The sequence below is a fragment of the Myxocyprinus asiaticus genome, chromosome 23, assembly GCF_019703515.2.
Source record: "Myxocyprinus asiaticus isolate MX2 ecotype Aquarium Trade chromosome 23, UBuf_Myxa_2, whole genome shotgun sequence".
Taxonomy (NCBI): domain Eukaryota; kingdom Metazoa; phylum Chordata; class Actinopteri; order Cypriniformes; family Catostomidae; genus Myxocyprinus; species Myxocyprinus asiaticus.
In genome coordinates, this window is record NC_059366.1 from 17,282,347 (window position 1) to 17,303,125 (window position 20,779).

At 38.8% G+C, this 20,779-nt stretch overlaps 1 protein-coding gene across 3 annotated transcripts in view; it reads right to left on the reverse strand.

Moving 5' to 3' along the window:
• The window catches only part of LOC127414220 (attractin-like), a 110,217-nt gene that overhangs the window by 70,456 nt on the left and 18,982 nt on the right, over nucleotides 1-20,779 (reverse strand). For all 3 annotated transcript variants that reach the window (XR_007892764.1, XM_051652087.1, XM_051652086.1), the window contains exons 3-10: nucleotides 18,623-18,736; nucleotides 12,541-12,669; nucleotides 8,128-8,330; nucleotides 5,178-5,346; nucleotides 4,988-5,078; nucleotides 4,206-4,455; nucleotides 3,538-3,721; nucleotides 2,730-2,884 (exon numbers count right to left, since the gene is read on the reverse strand). Coding sequence is in view for 2 of the 3 variants with exons in the window: in XM_051652087.1 (XP_051508047.1) it covers nucleotides 2,730-2,884; nucleotides 3,538-3,721; nucleotides 4,206-4,455; nucleotides 4,988-5,078; nucleotides 5,178-5,346; nucleotides 8,128-8,330; nucleotides 12,541-12,669; nucleotides 18,623-18,736 (1,295 nt within the window). In the remaining variant the exon portion in view is untranslated. The remainder of the gene's footprint in view (nucleotides 1-2,729; nucleotides 2,885-3,537; nucleotides 3,722-4,205; nucleotides 4,456-4,987; nucleotides 5,079-5,177; nucleotides 5,347-8,127; nucleotides 8,331-12,540; nucleotides 12,670-18,622; nucleotides 18,737-20,779) is intronic.

Consider the following 20,779-nt stretch of genomic DNA (forward strand, 5'->3'; position numbering starts at 1 on the left):
TTCAAGGCACTACTTTCCAGGACATTTCCAGGACATTTTATGCACCCAACAACGTAATATTTAAGCAAAATCACATGTCCACATTCATTTTGAAGCGCTCATCACTTGCAGATTATTTATAAAATTAAATCCGAAACTTTTTTTAGTTTAATTATCACACTAGGACATATCACAATTTTAATTTGATTAATTGTACATTCAAACATTCATTTTCATCCAAATATATCATATTCAATGACATTCTGCGTTTTAATGCTAATGCCATTTTTATGAATAGATTCTGTGTTTTCTGCATACTACGTGTGGTAACCGTGGTATAAGTTGAATAATCGTTGAATTATTGAAAAATAATTCACATCCAGAGGTATCAAGGCCAAATCACCATGTTACCAACCCAGTGTGAATTAATAAAAAATAAAAAATAAAAAAAATCAGTGGTCCAACTGTCATCGTTGTCTAAAGTTTATAACCCACAGGGATGCAAACTCATGAGGGGTGAAATAGTTTAGACAATAACTGATCAACAGACATGTTTTCCAGGGTTATTTTTTTTTAAAGAATAATCTAAAAGGACCAACATAAGCTTTTTTTTTTTTTTTAATCTTATCCCCTTTTCTCACAATTTGGGATGCCCAATTCCCACTATTTAGTAGGTCCTCGTGGTGGCGCGGTTACTCACCTCAATCTGGGTGGTGGAGGAGAAGTCTCAGTTGCCTCTGCTTTGGAGTCAATCCGCACATCTTATCATGTGGCTCATTGTGCATGACACCGTAGAGACTCACAGCACGGGAGGCTCATGCTACTCTCCGCAATCTACACACAACTTACCACGTGCCCCACTGAGAGCGAGAACCACTAATCGCGACCACGAGTAGGTTACCCCATGTGACTCTACCCTCCCTAGCAACCGGGCCAATTTGGTTGCTTAGGAGACCTGGCTGGATAGCAATGAATCTGCACAATTGTGAAAAATTAGCTGCAATAAAGGGTATTTTAGTTCAGTTTCATTAATTGATTAGTTTAGTGACCACTTCTGGAGATGAGTGTCTTATGTGCTTCAAGTGAGTCACTGAATCATTTTGAGATGTTCACGACCGAAATCTGCCAAGACACTTTATTGTATTTTAAAGCATTATAATAAAAAAAGCAGATCTATAATTTCTGCTCATTTTGTGAACTGGCGAGCATGACTTTTCATCCAAAAAGACAACAAAAGTAGTCGAATAATATGAGTGAATTTCAATAACGTCCTTACCTTCTCTTTTATTAAAATTTCCATGTCAAATCTACTGACTTCAGTAGAATGTTTAAGCATTATAAGAACAATGCATATCTACTGTATCATTTTCCAACAATATTTAAACTGCTGAGCATGACTTTTATCAGAATAGACAATAATAATTGCCTAATCATAATAATTTTGAGTTTCAATAATGTCTTTTTGTCATTGTAAAGCACATTTTATGTGAGTTGAGTTGAGGTGACAATGCTCCGCTCAACACCAGTGTCGTAGCGCTTTGCACTTCACATGACAAGCACTGCAGAAAGCGTCACAAAGGGGCGATTATACAAGCTTGCCACGCAAGAAAGCGGGAGGTATGCAAAATAAACATTGAAAACATTTATTTGGAAGAGGAAAAAAGGCAATTGCTTTGATTGCAGGAAATAAAAAGATGTTTAGTTTATGTTAACATCTTAGCGTTTTTGTTGTTGTTGAATGTAATTACTGTAGTGCAATAACTGGGGTCTCTGGATACTCGGAAACAATAAGGTAATAATTAATTAAAATAAATTATGAGATTCAATATCTCTTCACAAATTTGGACAGTTTTTAAATATTTCTTGAAGCTCTGTGCTCTCAAAGACATCATTTGTGTGAGGCAAAAACGTGTGTGAAAAAACCCTTTGGTGTGCAGTTGGAGCCGAGGTTGCGCTGATGCGTCTCATTTAAAATCACCCCCCCCCCCAAATCAACAACAGCGTGCTGAAGCAGGTTCAAGTCATAGCAAAAGTGATAGTAAATAAACAGTTCACAGCATCAAAATGAGTGTTAAGAGACATTATAAACCATTCTGTTCACTTACGCTAATGTTCTTAGATGTGTAATCACTATTAGATGTGTAATCGCTTTAAGTGTTTTTCTCTTTTCAAGTGAATATAATAATAGTTTGCCTTGATTCTGATTCAGAGTCTCCGCAGTTTTTAATAAAATTACTGTGTAATTTAACAATTTCACTTACAAAAAACTGAAGATAAATATGCATTACAACGTCACTCGTCATACCAGCCCACGTAAAAATATTATCCATTCCGTTTATGATAATATTTGGCCAAAAACTGCATCCTTCATGGCAATCTCCCATTCAACCCAATGGGCAGTTCTGCACAGCTTGTCAGAGCGAGCAACCGTAACTAAGGGGGGCGGATTAATTAATTAATGCGGTATTAAGTGATGTTGTTCTGTAACCATAAACAACCAAAAGCTTCACAACACCCCTATACTTATCTATGACACGTCCCACTCTGTATTTTCGCATAACTCCATAATTCTTTGTCAATCTTAAGTGAAAGTAACAAAGCAATCCTGCCCACTGTAACTGCACAAATATATCTACAGTGGTATGAACGGTACAGCCAAATCTATATGATATGTAACGTCATACTGGCCTACAGACCAGTATGGAATATTTGTGGCTTTAATATTCATGTGAAAAGTGTTTGGCACTCACCCAGGTTGTATGCTATGAAGTCAGAGGAGAAGCACTTTGCTCCGTGGCTCATTGAGGTGTCATTATGTGTGTTTCCCCCAAACACCAGCATGCTCCCGCCAACCATCACTGATGTGTGGAGGTAACGGAAAAAACCACTGTCCCTCAGAATCGACCTACAGGAGCATCAGTGACATCAATGGCAGGAGGCCCAGAAAATGCAGAGGACAAGAGACTGTGTTCAGAACAGCATATTGGCATATTACACAAACTGTTTCTTCATTATGAAACCTACAGTATATACTGTCTGTTTGCATGGAACACTTAGATGACCTACAAGATAACTCTTTCTTTTTTGATAAATGTGCATAATAAGGTCTGTGGTTATCATTACTTGAAGAGGTGTTTCCTTTTGTTCTACAATATAAATAACGCTGAGTCGTACTTCAGAGGTGAATTTTTAAATTGTTGTGTGCTTTAAAAACCCAGCTGTACTAAATAACAATGATCAATAATCTAAGTGATGATAACATTTTTTGCTTGCTATTTTCATTATTATTATTTTTTAATAAAGTTGATTGATTAGTTGAAGCCCATTATACTCATTACTGAACTCAAATCAGACCGCCAAGATTTACCACAAAACAAGCTTATATTCCATTCTGAACATAGCCTCAGTGTTTACAAAACAATACGGCTAAAGATTATCCTCTTAACCCCTCATTAAGCTCTTAACCTAAAATAGATATTTAAAAGCAAAGTATAAAAGCAAAAGCATAAAATCTGGAAAGTTAAAAAGCAATCAGAGTTAAATGAAATTTCAACGCACCACATTCTCTTGTCCACACTATAGCAGTACAGGTCCCCAGCCAGGCCGTATTTGTTGGCATTGAATGCCTTGTAGCCTCCGTGGATGTAGATAGAGCGAGTAAGAGGGTCGTATACACTGCTATGCCCATAGCCACCCTGAACCAACGCCCCACGAGTCTCTAAAACACTCCACGTGTTCTTCACTACAAAGGAAAGAGTGGAAAGTCTATGATGAGACTAACAGCAGTTCTTCTAATAATGTTTCTAAATAGAAATAGATATCGCTCTTTCACTACACTAGAGGGCAGTGGAGTTCAGAACACCATAAGATTGAATGTGCATTTTTCAGAAAAGTTAGCTTGGGGGAAGATTTCAAATTTTGTATGTTTTTATTTTATTATTCTACTCTTTAAATTTAACTGAGAAGCATATAATAGGCTATTTAATGGAAATTGTGAAAACAAGCCCCTGCTATTGGGACACATTGTCACAAAAGGTTTACGTTTGTTAAACAAACACTATGTTTTTTCCTGGGCAAAAACTGTGAATTTGTTTAATAGCTTTTTTTTCATGCAGGACTTCAAAAATAAACCTAGCCTGAGAAACATATTTACTGGAAGAAAAAATGTAAAACCTAGCCCCACTTTTCTCTCCATATGAGTCAATTAGACAGTATATCCTACTGACCGATGTTGTACTGTTGCACTTGGCTGATGTATCCATACAGAGGGCAATGTCCGAAGACAATCAGTATGACTGGTTCTGATCCGTCGGGCTGCAGCTGTACAGTGTGTGCAGAATGGCCCACGACAGCATATTGTTCTTTAGCATGTGGATTCAGCAGAACCCATGACTGGTTCTTTGTGTGGAACAGCCACAGTTCTGATGTTACATTACCAGTGGAGTCAATCTTCCCTCCGTACATGTAGATTTTGTCCTAACATAGGCAAATGCATACAAAGTCAAGTAAGATGACAGATCATATAAAATATGTTATATGGGGAAGACTTGCATTATCCGTGTAATCTCAGTTAATGGGGTCATGAAAACTGTAGGCACAATAAAAAAACATTTTGAAATGATTCTATCTTTCACAGCTCATGAGGAGGATAGTAACACCGCTGGAAAATGTCCACATTTTACTTATAATTGCTAAAAACAATTTCTGTGCTGTTTGCTGCTCAGCCATATACAAATTTCAGAAAATAATAATAAAAAAAAAAAAAAGGCCTTTTATGAGGACAGTAAAGTTACATGTCATGTCAACTGTCCAAATACAGTGGACCTACACATGAACACCACTATTCAGCTAAACACAATGTACACTCCAAATGTAAATACCCACTTAGAACGCAAAACAAACTCACTGGTTTACTGAAGAAAAACCCTGTATACCGAAGAAACAATGCAAAATAAAGAAAATACAGTGGAACACTATTAAAAAAACCCACTCATTCATAAACACAAACCTCATGCAGGGCGAGAGAATGACCATAGCGTCCAGTTACAGTGTTGATGGACCTGTTTAATGACATCCAGCTTTGAGAGGAGATGTTGAACCTGACAGAGTCAGAGAGACACAAACACACACAGAGTGTAAGAGAAACTGAAACTATCAGCCAATAAAGCTATCATGCTACAGTGTGTGTGCGTACTTACGCGGTCACCATCTGGTAGTGTGTGTAGTTGAACACATGTCCACCTATTACCCACATCACGTCTTCATGCACCACAGCCTTGTGGGATGCCCGCGCAAGGCCGCGCCCGCTGTAGTCTTCACGTGTCCAGAACGAGACATTTGCTGGTACAGTTATTGAACAATCCAGGCCTTAAATACAAACACACAAAAAAAAAAAAAAAAACGTGCGGTCACTTTGCCATTCAAGACATCTAATTTTATTAAACATGCAACTTTTGACATGCAAATAAAAAAAAAAAAATAAATAAATAAAAAAAAACATGAAATGTGCATTGCAATGCTCTCGTCTCGCCTGTGTTCATGTCCAGAATAAAAAAAATAAAAAAATGGTGCATCACCTCAGATAATTATACACATGAACTAAGAACCAGTGCCGTTTTGCCACCAATGAGCCATTTTGAATCTGGATGTGAATGCAGACTTGACAAGCCTCAGAGGACAAGAAGACCATCAGTGAATAATTACTTAAATTTTGGTCTGTTTCTCAAACAAAGTTATCTTATGCCTACAGAAGACTAGGAATATACAGTGCAAGTCTTATGGATGACTTTTAATGGTGTTTTTTGGCCTTTTTTGGAGTTTGATAAACAAGGTCACAACAAACTGTCACTGTATAGAAAGAGCCGCATAAAATTTCTTAAAAATAATCTACTTTGGTACTTCACTTGGAGGGAAGCATACAGGTTTGGAAAAAATATCAAAAACTATAATTAACTATAACTATACTTTAAAAAGTAATGACGATAATAAAATAAAAATAATAAAAAACAGGGTGGTTACCTAAACCCCCCCAAAAATTTAAATAAATAAATAAATAAATAAATAAATAATAATCATAATAATAATAATAACAACAACAACAACAAAAAAACACCGGAAATCATTGAGGAACAGGAATAATGAGTCAGCTCTGTGTGTGGCTTAACCTGTTGGTCACAGATGGGGGAATAAACACTTCCAGAGATCTGAAGCGAGACTGAGCTCAGACATAAGAGAGACCTAAACCTTCACAGCTCAGTGGGTGGCACTGCTCTTTCCAAAACTCAGGTTTAGTTGTTGCCTAAAAACAGCCTAACATAAATTATCATGACGAATACCTAAAATACCATATTTACTATACAGTTATTGCTATTCCAACTAACACTGATGGACATCTTGGATTTATTCAGATTTTTTTTTATCAGCACTAGTAGTTAAAGGAATAGTTCACCCAAAAATTAAAATTCTCTTACTTACCCTGAAGAATTTTCTTTCTTCTTCAGAACACAAACAATTTTTTTTTTTTAAGAGGAATATTTCAGCTCTGTAGGTTCATACAATACAAGTGAATATTGAGTCTGAAATTTAGAAATTCCATAAAAGCACATAGAGGCAGCATAAAAGTAATCTATAAGACTCCAGTGGCTAAATCCATGTCTTCAGAAGTGATATGATAGGTGTGGGTGAAATAGAGAATCATATTTAAGTCCTTTTTTTTGTCATAAATTCTCCTCTCTGCCCAGTAGGGGTGGCAATATGTACAAAGAATGTGAATCAACAAAAACAGGAGGAGGAGAAAGTGAAAGTGAAGGAAAAAGGCCTTAATAAATCTGTTTCTCACCTACACCCATCATATCTCTTCAGAAGATATGGATTTATCCACTAGAGTCATCTGGAGTACTTTTATGTTGCCCTTATGTGGATTCTGGAGCTTCAAAATTTTGGCACCCATTCACTTGCCTTGTATGGACCTACAGAGCTGAAATATTCTAAAAATCTTTGTTTGTGTTCAGCAGATGAAAGTCAAATACATCTGGGATGGCACGAAGGTGAGTAATTGATGAGATTTTTCATTTTTAGGTGAACTAACCATTTAATTAGTTTATTGGCTAAAATGATGGTTACCTTTGTAATTTTATTATTAGGACAGCCACATGCTTAAAACACTTCTATCTACTATTTAGCTGCAGGTAGCATAAGTATATAGTCCTTTTAGTCTTTGTACCAGCCTGACATCTTATCTTAATGCATGTGAAAAACTAACACACTCAATTCCAGTACCTAAAACCATCTGTATGTTTGCATGTTTGGGTTATAGGTGGCAAACAGAATTAAGCTAAGCTTTATAACACAAGCAGTTTTAAAACACAGCTCTGGATAGGACCAAAGCAGTATCAGTCAAAACAGTAACAGTACATTGTGAAATGTACAGTCTTGCCAAGCAAACCCAAACAACACTAGAGAGGTGGAGACATTGAGGCTGAAGTACGGCTATGAGAGGGGAAAGGGAAGAGAGCCAGGAAACAATCAGGGGAAAAAGAAAAGGTCTACAGAAATCTTGACTCATAACGAGATAAGCTTTCCTTATATAGCCAAAAGGACATAAAAATAATATTTCTATAGGACATCTTCAGGTAACAACATTTTTTATATCATTCTAGTTTAATCAGTATCCTTCATGAGTGAGCTATCTGAAATTACATGGGCAACATTTGTAGACAGAACTGCACAAAGTATAAAAGCACACACTTGGACATAATTTGCTGGAAATGTGAAAATTATGTGCCACTAGCATCATCACCAAATGGAACTGGAAAGATGATGATAGAATTCAAAGCGTTTTGTGAACACTCCCCCAGTCTAATGGTTTAACAAGCAGATGGTCCCGCCCCAAACTAGCGTCATTGGTTGAGCCAATGTTGCTATGTCGGTCTGGTCAGGATGCTCAGTGTTTACACTTTTTGGGGGAATCAGCCTACCTATGGCTTAATTATAGCTGTCCCTGCATATTAAGGTGAGATAGGAGAAAGTATTTAAACACTGAAAAAAAATTTACACACATTACCTTTAAAAAATTAATCTTTAATGTTCTTATTCAGTTCTTTTTCATTTTTAGGTAACCTATTGTCATTTCAACAGTATACAACCTACCTTGCCATCCTGGATTGCACTGGCATCTTTTGGCAATGCTCTGGCATATTCCCTGCAGAGGGAAGCCGCAGTCAGAAGAGCAGTATGGGACATCACAGGCCTCCCCTTTCCAGCCGTCTTCACACACACACTGCACCGTGTCACTGGAATTCCCCATGCGGCACTCTCCGCGGTCAGAGCAGTTATTGGGGCACGTGTTCATCCTGAGTAAAGACGGAGAGAAAACAATGCACCAGGAAATCTGAATTAATAAACCAGACCAAGACAAAATGTAGAATGTAAGAATGCTTGGCTTTATATTTTTACAAAGGCTGCACTTAAATTTCTGTCATGTTAATGTTACATTTTAAATATACTTTTTAACAAAAGAGGATATCTAGAGCAGATGTATACAAAGTTTAATTTCACCTCAGGCCACGCATGCTTCTTCCCTCTCTAACTCGCAGCACGCACAGGAAAATGTTCTTTCACAAGACGAGCAAAGTAGCTATGGAAATCACTTTGGTGGTGGTGTGGGAAGTGAATTTCCGAAACACTGGCTTGAAAGTCGCTATAGATGTTTTCACATTTGAGTCTGTGCTTTAAATCTGTGCATGCTAGCAAGTTTTTCTATCCCAGCAGGCTTTTCCATGCGCAGGATAGCCGCTTCAGGTGCATCAGGTCCCGCTTTTCACTGGACCATGTTGACGATAATTTTACTCATCAATAATATGAAACAATGCAACAGTCCCCTCTATGCAGCCTGAACTTTAGAATATTGAATCTTTGTGACAACAGCGCTGAAAACAATCTAGACACAGCGCAAAGAATGACACAGGGCACAGGTTCCTCAATATGCGTTTTTAACAGTTTGAAGTTCTTTTTAACTTGACATGGTGTTTAAAATATGCCGGTCGTGCACGAGAGACGCTGAAGAAAAAGCGAGATGTGGTGCAAATGTCAAAGACATTCATCCAGCATGTTTAAACAATGGGAAAACAGAACAGATGTGTGCAAAAAAACATTCAGTGTGAACGGCCCCTAACTCGTGTCAGTGAGTGAGAGCACGTGCATGAAACAAGTTTGGTAAGCCTGTTTATTTTTTCATTAATTACAAACCCGACCCAAACCCTACTTGAAAAACTGACCCGAATCTGGCCCGAAAACCATCAGGTTCTCGGGTTCCGTCGGGCCCAGGTCGGGTTGCAGACCTCTATTAGATATGCTCTATTGGTCCTGCACTATTCATTCAGTTGTTTTCAATAAATATGCCTGTATTTGCTAACGTTGATTCACTGAATGAGCGTCATGTTCTATACTTAATGTACAATGATCATAATGCAAGGCAAGCATGTCACAGATAAATGCCTCTTTTCTGCATAATTTAGTGTCAGGATTTGGCTGTCGGAATAGATTAAGTATTATAAATAATTACAACTAGTCAAAATTTACGTTTAAACGTCAATGAAATTAGTTGTTCCGCACATCCCTATACATGACGAATTGTTTTAGTCTGACAAAAAAAAAATCTAACTTTTAATGTGCATGTAAACATACTGACAGGTTGAGCCTGTCAGTGAGATGGATGACAGCTTAACAATTTTGGTACAGATAAAAAGCCCTGACATTATCTTCCAAAACCACCCAATCCAGACTAATGGCAATCATTTTTAAGGACCCCGTTTACGTCTGGTATTAAGATGCGTTTAGGGTGATCCGATCACATGTGGTGAGGTGAGACATCACTGTTTACACCTGGCCGCTTAAATGTGTCTCCTGTGACCACTTGTTTGGATTTGGAGGGGAGGTACTCATACATCATGCATACATCGATCACTATGTCAGTGTGCTACTGCATGGCATTAAAGCACAATGTCAGAAAAGATAAAGAAAGTTTTATAAAGTTAAAATACTAACCAAAGAAAAGTTAATGGTTACTTTTAGTTATTATAGTAAGGCATCTTCAAAACAACTGTTGGGTGGAGGGAGGTGCTTGCTTGAAGTGAAAACAGCGTGTTTGATTTCATCTTGTACTGGCAGTAGCCCGAAATGAACTGTGCAACAACAGCAACATTAGTAGGCAGCTCACTCGCATCTACAGCTGAACACGTAAAGAAAGAGACAGCAGAGAATAAGAGGCAGTCTAGCAGCTTTACGTGTCTTTGTGAGAGTCTACAGTGTGTGTGTGTGTGTGTGAGGCTTGGTCTTTGATGTTCTATTGATACTGCACTACACAGCGTTTTTTGGATCCCCATGAATGCAGTCAATATAGAAATCACCCTAGTCACCATTAGAACTCCATGACACCTTCGTTCTCTCTGTTCATCTGTCTTCTCAAATTACTCTGACCTGCATTTTCATGCTCTTGGTCTTGTTCTCTAGTGCACAGAGGTGTTAAGGGTTATTTCTTCCAAAAATGAAATTCTCTTTGTCATCATTTACTCACCCTTGTGTTTTTCCAAACCCGTATGGAATTCTTTCCTCTATGCAACACAAAAGGGAAAGCAGAATTCAGGTAATACGAGAACCAATGGTGTTTGGCATCACTGACATCAAACCTGGTGTGATGTGTCTTCACATGGCATATTTAAATAAGGAATTTCAAATTATATTTGAGAGCTGCGGTGGAGGGCAAGTATAGCTAATGGTGACCCAAATTTCGGTCTCGTATGACTTAAAGGGATAGTTCACCCAAAAATGAAAATTCTCTCATTATTTACTCACTCTACTTGTTCCAGAGGATTTACTTATTAAATCCTCTGGAATTACAAGGCACCTGCTGAGAACCTTATATAAACACATTTATCCTTTAATAGCCTAATTCCAAAACCCACTAAGCTGACTTGCTGCCTACTGCCCATTTTGGTAGCTGCCTTCTAAGGGATCAAAACTGAAATGGAAACTCAAAAGTGACTGATTAGGAATGTTTCACATAGGCAGCAACTCCGCAAGGCACACACATAGCGCTCCTCATGTAAAGCGCCTAGGAGACTCTTTTAAATCAGTTGCGAGTAGAGGTTGATGTTAGCATGTTGCTAAGCTAACAACGCAACACTATAAGCATAAAGGTTCTTAGCTCAAAGAAATATTGGGCAAAATAATTTTAATGTTTCTTCACAATACTGTGCAGTCTTGAAAGAAATACAAGTCCATTTTTAGTCAACATTTCTCTCGACTCAATCTGCCATCTTGGATATAAATATTTTTTTCTTGGATGAATGCTGCGTTAGAATTTGGAAGAAAACTTGAATCCTACAAGGAAGCAGAATGTTGCCATCTACCTTTTGGAATAGGCTTCATATTGGGACGGAGGTGGTTTGAGACGCATTCCAGATAAAACTCGGTCATGTGTAAATGCATCTGGCTGTTCAAGCCACATATGTAATGCATATTTAATTGGACAGCAATCCGATCAGTAAAACCCATGAAGTGACTAAGGCTGTCCATTGGGCAGAGAAACTAAATTAGAATTTTTACCTTAATTTTCTAAATTCGAATTGAATTTGAATTTTAAAGTCAGCTGATTTTTAAATTGACATTATTTCCTTAGTCCACAAGAGGGCATTCCATTTGAAACAAAAAAATTAAAAATTAAATAATTAAATAAAATTACAAATTTAAAAGTAAAATGAGGGGGGAAATGCTTCAATGGGCTGTTGTGTTAACATGGTGTTACACTTGCACTGGTGCCACAGTATATACTACTACAGACTCAAACTTCATAATAACAGTGATATACCAGTGTTTTTCATAATTACAGCTGTATGTAGGGTAGAATTATTCCCAGACAGCAGTGGTATTCAGCTGAACTCGGTGGTAAAGCGGCTCATGATCCCTGGTCAGTGGCTGTTCAAACAGATGGAACACAACAGAAAGGAACAGAACGCAAGGATCTCGATACACACATTGCCAACTTGAACTCCTTTATAGACAAACCCATTGTTTAATCAGAGAAATGCTGATAAGAGAGCAAGACATAATGGCCAAAGAGCTCCCCCTACTGTAAGGGGCTGTTCACACTGAACACTTTTGCAACCATCCAGTTTACCAATGCGCTAGACGAACGTCTTTGTTTCACTTTGTTTTTGTTCATTCAGTGTTTCGTGCAGGAGCACAGTTTTTTAGATACCATGTCAAGTTAAAAATAACTTTAAAATGCGTCTCAAGATACCTGGTTTCTGTTAAACTGTATTTTGCTGCACTTCATCTAGCTTTTTTTAGTGCAAGAATGCAACCAGTCTGAAGTCATCGCCAGTGCTTGGCACACATCCAAAATTCAAATTTTTAGCATTCGAATGTGCGTATTGCTCTTAAATTCGATGAATATTAAAATTTTAATTTGACAGCCCTAGAAGTGACCAAGTGTAAATACCCCCCAAGTGTTTGTGCTGCTGTAAGCTTCCAGCCTGGTCAGATTCAGTAATTGAAGCTTACCTGTAGGAGATGTTGAAGCCTGTGAGATTATACGCAGCATCACTGAAAAAGTGCAGCAGAGCGAAGCCAGACTGTGCCACCACCTCTGGGATGGTCTCGTTGCTGTTGCTCTCAGGAACAATCAAACCACTGGAATGTAGAAGAGAAGAACATGTCACGCTTCATACCTATGCTGACAGGGAATTAGGGCTGGATGATGTAGCTACACAAGTTATATCTTGATATTTATGTATTTGCAGGTAGGTTTTTTTTCAATCAGGAGTCATTTCAAACAAATAGACATTGTTGGCAAGTAGAGTCAAACTGATTAGTGTAAAAATTTACGCGGTTTCGTTTTTTTTTTTTTTTACTTCCTGAAAATTTCCACAATGGGAGAAAGGTGTCTCAAGTTGTTCCTGGCAGGTTACATAGCCTTACAGGCTCCATACATGCACGCTTTTCATAACGTACAACGCATATCCTGGGCATAATAAACACGGGAGCAGATTTACTTTATGGAAAATGAAGACTTCACATGCAAGCAGCCGTACTGTATCTCTTCACATCTCCCAAAAAAAAAAAACACTCACTCACATTCAGCTGTACCTTGTCAAAAGAGAAATCGCCCAAGTGAGAACCAGCATGTGCGCGAAAGAGAGCTGCAGCCATGTATACTTAACCGATTACCGATATGGTGGCCTATATAGTTAATTTTAGAGCTGGAATGAAAACAGACCTTTTCTATGTGGATTTTTCACCAATATGACAAAGGTACTCAGAAGGCTGCTTTCTTAAATATTTTTATCAAAGAATATTTGACATTATTATTATACATTGTCAACAAATTCTAGAAATGAACACTGAAAAAATAAAGAATAAATAATACAATAAATAGCTTAAAAAACATCAGTACTGTATGTTTAGAATCAGTCAATTGCTGACCATTAAAATAAAGAATAAATAAAAATACAATAAATAGCTAAATAAACATCAGTACTGTATGTTTAGTATCAGTCAAATGCTGACTATATTAATACTGGCAGTCAATTAAAGGCAGGTTGTAAAACAAGAAGCATTTACGCCTGCCGAGACAAGAGATAACAGCGGTAGCGGTGTTACACCATATTCTGCTCTACAAGTTCAGGGGAAACTTTCAATGGTGGAAAACCAGACTTTTAAATATTACATTTTATAAATGCAACAACTGGAATTGTTCGGCTGAAGGGGGTACCAAAGTGCGTATCCTAAACCAAACAGTTTGGTGAATGCATGTTTACGCATTAGCTTCCACTCAGCTGACAATTAATGAAAGCAGCTACGTGACTAGCTAGTTAGCTATAAGCTCGTTGTCACGGAGAGCAAAAGATGGAGCAGCATTGCGTCTCACCAACTAGGTAACAGCGTAGCATGAAATCAACCCTCAACAGACACAATCCACCACCGCACCGTTGTCTGCTGCGCTGCAAAAAGATGCTCTGATGTTTACCTTTCAATCTGCTACATTACTGACTGCACTGACAAACTATAGCTGGCTAACATTGCAAACAGATGTGATAAACATGTGAGACATGGTTGTCAGGGACAGGGTTAACGTTATAGGAGTTATATTGAAAAGGGAAAATGATGGGGTCACCGTTTATTAACTTTCCAGTATGTATTTCACAAACTAGTGAGATGGACTCAAGATGGCGGAAGATGGACTCAAGATGGCGCCGAGTATGGCTGCTGCGTTGCGAGCTCCGACACAACATAGCAATGGTTTGTTTGTTTTGTTTACAATTCTTATGTTTTTTGTCTTGGATGTTGTCTGCCTTATTGTCTACGACAGACAAACACTTTTTGACATTGGTTCAGCGATCTCACACTGAAAACCGGACTTCACATTCCTCAATGCCGACCCGCTGTTTACAAACACGCAAGCGGAGCCCTTTGTCTGGGCAGCACGGCCGCGGAAACGCAGGAGGAAAAGGGGAAACAGAGCCGGCGTTCTCATCAGAGTAAGACGCCGCGCAAATCGACCCCCGCTACCCACTATTCTACTGGCAAATGTTCAGTCTCTGGATAACAAGCTCTGCGAGCTGAAAGCGCGGATCTCTTTCCAACGAGAGACGAGGGACTGCTGCATTATCTGCCTTACGGAAACTTGGATGTCTGCGGAGATTCCAGACTCAGCCATTGAACCCGCGGGGTTCTCCATGCTCCGAGCGGACAGAGCGAAAGACCTCTCAGGTAAAACTAGAGGAGGTGGTGTATGTTTTATGATCAACAAATCCTGGTGTGATCAGAGGAACGTACATTCCATCAAGTCTTTCTGTTCTCCTGATCTGGAATTTCTTATGCTTCTGTGTCGACCATTCTGGCTACCGAGGGAATTCACAGCGGTCATTATCACTGCTGTGTACATCCCCCCACAAGCCGACACAGACCGGGCACTCAAGGAACTGTATGGGAGTATAAGTGAGCAGGAAACCGCGCACCCTGAGGCCGCGTTCATTGTGACCGGGGACTTTAATAAAGCCAGTTTAACTCTTCCATTCTGCTTCTGCCCACTTACAGGCAGAAATTGAAACAGGAAGCACCCATCCTCAGAACGATCCAGTGCTGGTCGGACCAATCAGACTCTATGCTACAAGACTGTTTTGATCGCACGGACTGGGAGATGTTCCGGTCCGCCTCTGATGACGACATCGAGCTTTACGCTGATAGCGTAATGTGTTTCATCAGAACGTGTGTAGAGGAAGTGATTCCGACCAGAACTGTGCGAATCTATCCGAATCAGAAGCCGTGGATCAATAGCGATGTTCACGCGGCACTTAATGTGCGGACCTCCGCTTTTAATTCCGGGAACGCGGAGGAGCATAAACAAGCCAGTTATGCCCTCCGAAAAACTATCAAAACAGCAAAACGCCAGTACAGGAGCAAGATTGAAGGACAGTTTAACACCACCAACTCTAGAAGCATGTGGCAGGGAATTAACATCATCACGGACTTTAAAGGGAATAAAAACTCCGCCATGAACACCGCTTCCTCTCTACCGGATGAGCTAAATACTTTTTATGCTCGTTTCGAGGGAAATAACACCGCTCTCACGGCCGAAGCTACAGAGGTTAGTTCACTCTCCGTCTCTGTAGCAGATGTAACCCGATCCTTCCGACGGGTGAATATCCGCAAAGCCGCGGGTCCAGACGGCATTCCGGGCCGCGTCATCAGAGCGTGCGCGAACCAGCTGGCTGGTGTTTTTACGGACATTTTCAACCTTTCCCTCTCTTTGTCTGTAGTCCCCACATGCTTTAAAACATCCACCATTGTGCCTGTTCCAAAACAATCAAAAATAACTTGTTTAAATGACTGGCGTCCTGTTGCTCTGACCCCCATCATCAGCAAATGTTTTGAGAGACTAATCAGAGATTACATCTGCTCTGTATTACCACTCAATCTTGACCCGCTGCAGTTTGCATACCGCAACAACCGCTCCACTGATGATGCCATTGCATCTACAATACACACTGCTCTCTCCCACCTGGAAAAAAAGAACACTTATGTGAGAATGCTGTTTGTAGACTACAGCTCAGCATTCAACACCATAGTGCCCTCCAAGCTAGATGAGAAACTCCGGGCTCTGGGCTTAAACAGCTCGCTGTGCAGCTGGATCCTGGACTTCCTGTCAAGCAGACGCCAGGTGGTTAGAATAGGCAGCAACATCTCCTCATCACTGACCCTCAACACTGGAGCCCCGCAGGGCTGTGTTCTCAGCCCACTACTGTATTCCCTGTACACACATGACTGTGTGGCAACACATAACTCCAATGCCATCATTAAGTTTGCTGATGACACGACGGTGGTAGGTCTGATCACTGACAATGATGAAACAGCCTACAGAGAGGAGGTGCACACTCTGACACACTGGTGTCAGGAGCACAACCTCTCCCTCAACATCAGTAAGACAAGCCTCTTCTTCCTGAGACGGCTGAGGAAGTTTGGAATGAACCGCCACATCCTCACACGGTTCTACACCTGCACTGTGGAGAGCATCCTGACTGGCTGTATCTCCGCCTGGTACGGCAATAGCACCGCCCACAACCGCAAAGCACTGCAAAGGGTGGTGCGAACTGCCAAACACATCATCGGAGGTGAGCTTCCCTCCCTCCAGGAAATATATACAAGGCGGTGTGTGAAAAAAGCTCGGAGGATCATCAGAGACTCCAGCCACCCGAGCCATGGGCTGTTCTCACTGCTACCATCAGGTAGGCGGTATCGCAGCATCAGGACCCGCACCAGCCGACTCCATGATAGCTTCTTCCCCCAAGCAATCAGACTTCTGAACTCTTGATCTCCCACGATCAAAATACATCAGCCCTGCACTTTATTACTCTTTTATCTCACACCGGACTGTCATAAATTATATTACTGTTATTATATTATGTCTCTCTTAACAACTGACTATCAACCGACAGCCTGAATGTCAATACAGTACAATACTGTACATTCTATATATATATATATATATATATATATACTTTTTTATATATATTTTAATTTGTATTGAATAATGTGTATCTATATAGTATCTATATAGTAAAAAACAAAAAAACAAAAACAGCATATTGTATACTGTACAGTGTATGTTATTATTTGTATATTGTTGAGTGTAATTATGTGTATAACAGATGTTTAAATTGTGTTGTGTTAATTTGATGTTTTAAGTTGTGTAATTATGTATAACAGATGTTTAAATTGTGTTGTGTTAATTTGATGTTATTGTAAATTGGTATATGTCTCATCACTGTCACGACTGCTGTGTTGATCGGAACTGCACCCAAAAATTTCACACACCATTGCACTTGTGTATATGGCTGTGTGACAATAAAGTTATTTGATTTTTGATTTGATTTGAACTATACACATCGGTCGGGCACTAATTAAAACAGACAGTTTGAAGTGATTTCCAGAAATGAATCAAACTTACAAATCTCAGTTTACCAACTCAGTTTAAATCAGTCACGATTAAAATTTTGTTTATTTTTAACACCATTCCAGCTTTAATGGCTATTTTCATGTTGAAATCCAGGTTAAAATATACGGTAAAACAATTAAGAACCAATATAAGATGTTTAAGATCCATTTTTCAGACGTGTTTAAAACATCCCTTCCTCAACACTGCGGAAACTAGTCTAGTGACACTTAAAATGTCTTTAATAATATGACCAACAAGCACATTAAAATTGTTGCAATATTCACAATGTTTCCTTAAAGCCAGCAAAATCATCACCAATATATTGCACATATTCGTCTAGCCATACAGGGAACCAAAGCCTACCAAGACCACCTGAAGCAAGGCATCTTTATTATGCAACAGCTTCAATAGTTCCTTGATTCAACTGTTTTCTTTTCATTTTACTCTATTGTAAGAGTGAGTGTGCATGTGGGTGTCTGTTTGTTAAGTAAGCTTTTTCTATTAAAAAATGCCCAGTGTTTTTAACTGTAGGTGTTGCGTTAAATGTGAGTGCTTTTGTGCAAACTGATTTGCATAAACGTCACTATGCAGGTTCATCTCATCACCTGTTCCACCTTAACACAAAGACACTAAAAACTGAAGTGTGTATAACATTATATAATAATAATAATAATAATAAATAATAATTCAAACAGGTTTCCCAAACACTACCCTCATAGTTCCGCCCTAAACTCATGCCATTGGTTGAGCCAATTTTGCTGAGTCAGGCTGGTCTGGATGCTCAAACAAACAGAGCAGTGTCAAAGACCACTATTGTATCAAGTCGACCAGTGAAACGAGCAAAAATTACTTGGTGTGCCTTTAAATGACTGTTTATAAAACATTGTGACTTATTTTTAAAGCATCTTAACATTTTGAGTTTGTGGAAAGACTAGAAACAAGAGTTTGATACGGTGCGTACACAGTGGCTCCTCCAGAAGTATCCGTATTTTAATCTGATCCTGGATTTACAGGTCATAACCTGAAAATCTCACTCCTCTAGTTTACACCTCACACACACACCTATTACACCTATGCTGTAGCATATGCTGTACACTTTGCCTGAATGCAACTAATTGAGAAATAAAGAAAAGAAAAATTTGAGAATACCTGAAGGCAGCAAGTAAAGGAGAGTAGATGGAGTCTCCATCATACACATACAGATGATCCCAGCTGCACTCAGTGGCAAAATGTTCAAATCGAAGCCGCAGGATAGAGTTTTGCCTGCAAAGAAAAGACAAATGAACCAACAAACCTCACACAAATACTGCGCATCCGAGATAGAAGGCGTGCTACATGACCAAAATTTGACGGGACCCGACAAATTGTTCGCTTTTGGAATCAGTTCGGCTTAGTTTTTCATGTATAACTTGGGATTTATATCAGGTTTGGGCTTGCAATTAAAAAAAAATAAATAAATTGTGTGTGGTAATTAGTGATGTCAAGTACCAAGTCAGTACTAAATAAGTCACGATACCAGTGTTTCTGCAGTACCAGTCCAGTACTACCAAGCACCGACTCAATTCGATACCTGCACACTGTCTGACTGACACACGACTTATTACAAATGCTCACACACAAATGTAACATATTTTGGGGAAAAAATAAATGCAAAATTAATCAAATTAAAATCGTAGCATGTCCTAGTGTGATTGTTAAAGGGCATAAGACTGCAATATTAGCCTACATGAGCTGCGTGCTTAAAAGTGAATGTGTAAAGAAGACTGCTCGTAACTTCAAACTCCACAGAATCATGCGTGCATTGTTTGAAATGTTTATATAATGAAATCACAGCATTTGTGCTTCAATGATCACACTGGGCCATGTAGCGAACTGCAAAACATTGAATTCTAAAAAAAATAATAATAATAATAATAAAATGGAAAATAGGGATGTTCCGACACCATTTTTCTGAGAACGAGTCCGATACCTGTTTTTTTCTTTCTGAACTAAATATCAGCAGTTTATTTCAATTTGATCATCAAAATTGTGTTTAAATTAATCAATGAATTAAAACTTTAATCAAATGAAAGTATAACCATTAATTTTGAAAATGAAATATCATTTTTATCAAATAAAGTGATTTTATACAGAACCTCACAGCACAATCCTAAAACCTTTTGGGTTATTTTTGTCAAATAAAGTGGTGTATAATAGAGCATGACAAATGTGAGATATGCTTAAATATAACACAGTTACGACTGATTTCTTCTTCTTATTATTATTATTAGTAGTAGTAGTAGTAGTATAACAGTGAATATTACAAAACTACATAGTAGTGATCTATTTCTGTCATACGATTCATTTGAATGAGCTTTTATTTTGGCTGAGCTTTTATTTTGAAGTGTTTCTGTGTTGTCAGACAAAGGAGCACTGACGTAATGATGGCAGATTCCCAATCCGGTGTTGCGTTGAACTCTGTTTCCCCGTCGGGATCTGTTTCCCCACAGCAAATCTGTATGGGGGGAAACAGTATCTGATGTTAACATTCTCCGATGTCAGAATGCGTTCCCCAATGCACAAACCTAAGCCTAACCCTTCCCTACCAACCCTAACCTCCACTACCTTACCTACACTAATCATAACCATTAAGCAGCAGATTCCGACAGGGAACACAATTCGATACAACACCGGAAAAGCAGGTCGCTACGTGAATCACAGTGATTATTAAACCACAAAAGGCTACAATATGAATAAATATGTAGTCTGTATATGACTCGAGCTAAAAAGTGAATTAGCACTCTGCCTGCTGTCATCTGCTGCAAACAGAGTATGCAATGCTCATAATATTGTTTTCTGTGTATGAGCATTTTGTGTCTCTGTGTCAGCACAAGACCGACTCCAAATATTCACAAGCACTCACATTTAAAACGCTGCACATGCAAACTATTTATCTCATTAAATGACAGCTTTTGCTGTTAAATAATCTCACTAAGACATGATGTGATTTTAATCTGTGTGCTGAATGTTTACATAATGACTTTCGTCTGTCAGATGGTATCAGTTTTTGGTATCAGAGCATTTTTACAAGTACAAGTACATGAGCATGGTATCGGACCCGATTCCGATACCAGTATCGGAAAACAAAGGATTAAGGAAAAAATAAAACAGATTTCATTTGGGCCCTCCTTAAAAACACTTAAGCAACGTATACTTCATTGAGAAACACTTGGAGGACACATTCATTTGTTTTAATGTACTATTTACATTGAAATGTAACTTTTTAAAAGGTTAGTTTACCCAAAAATTAAAATTTTCTCATTTACT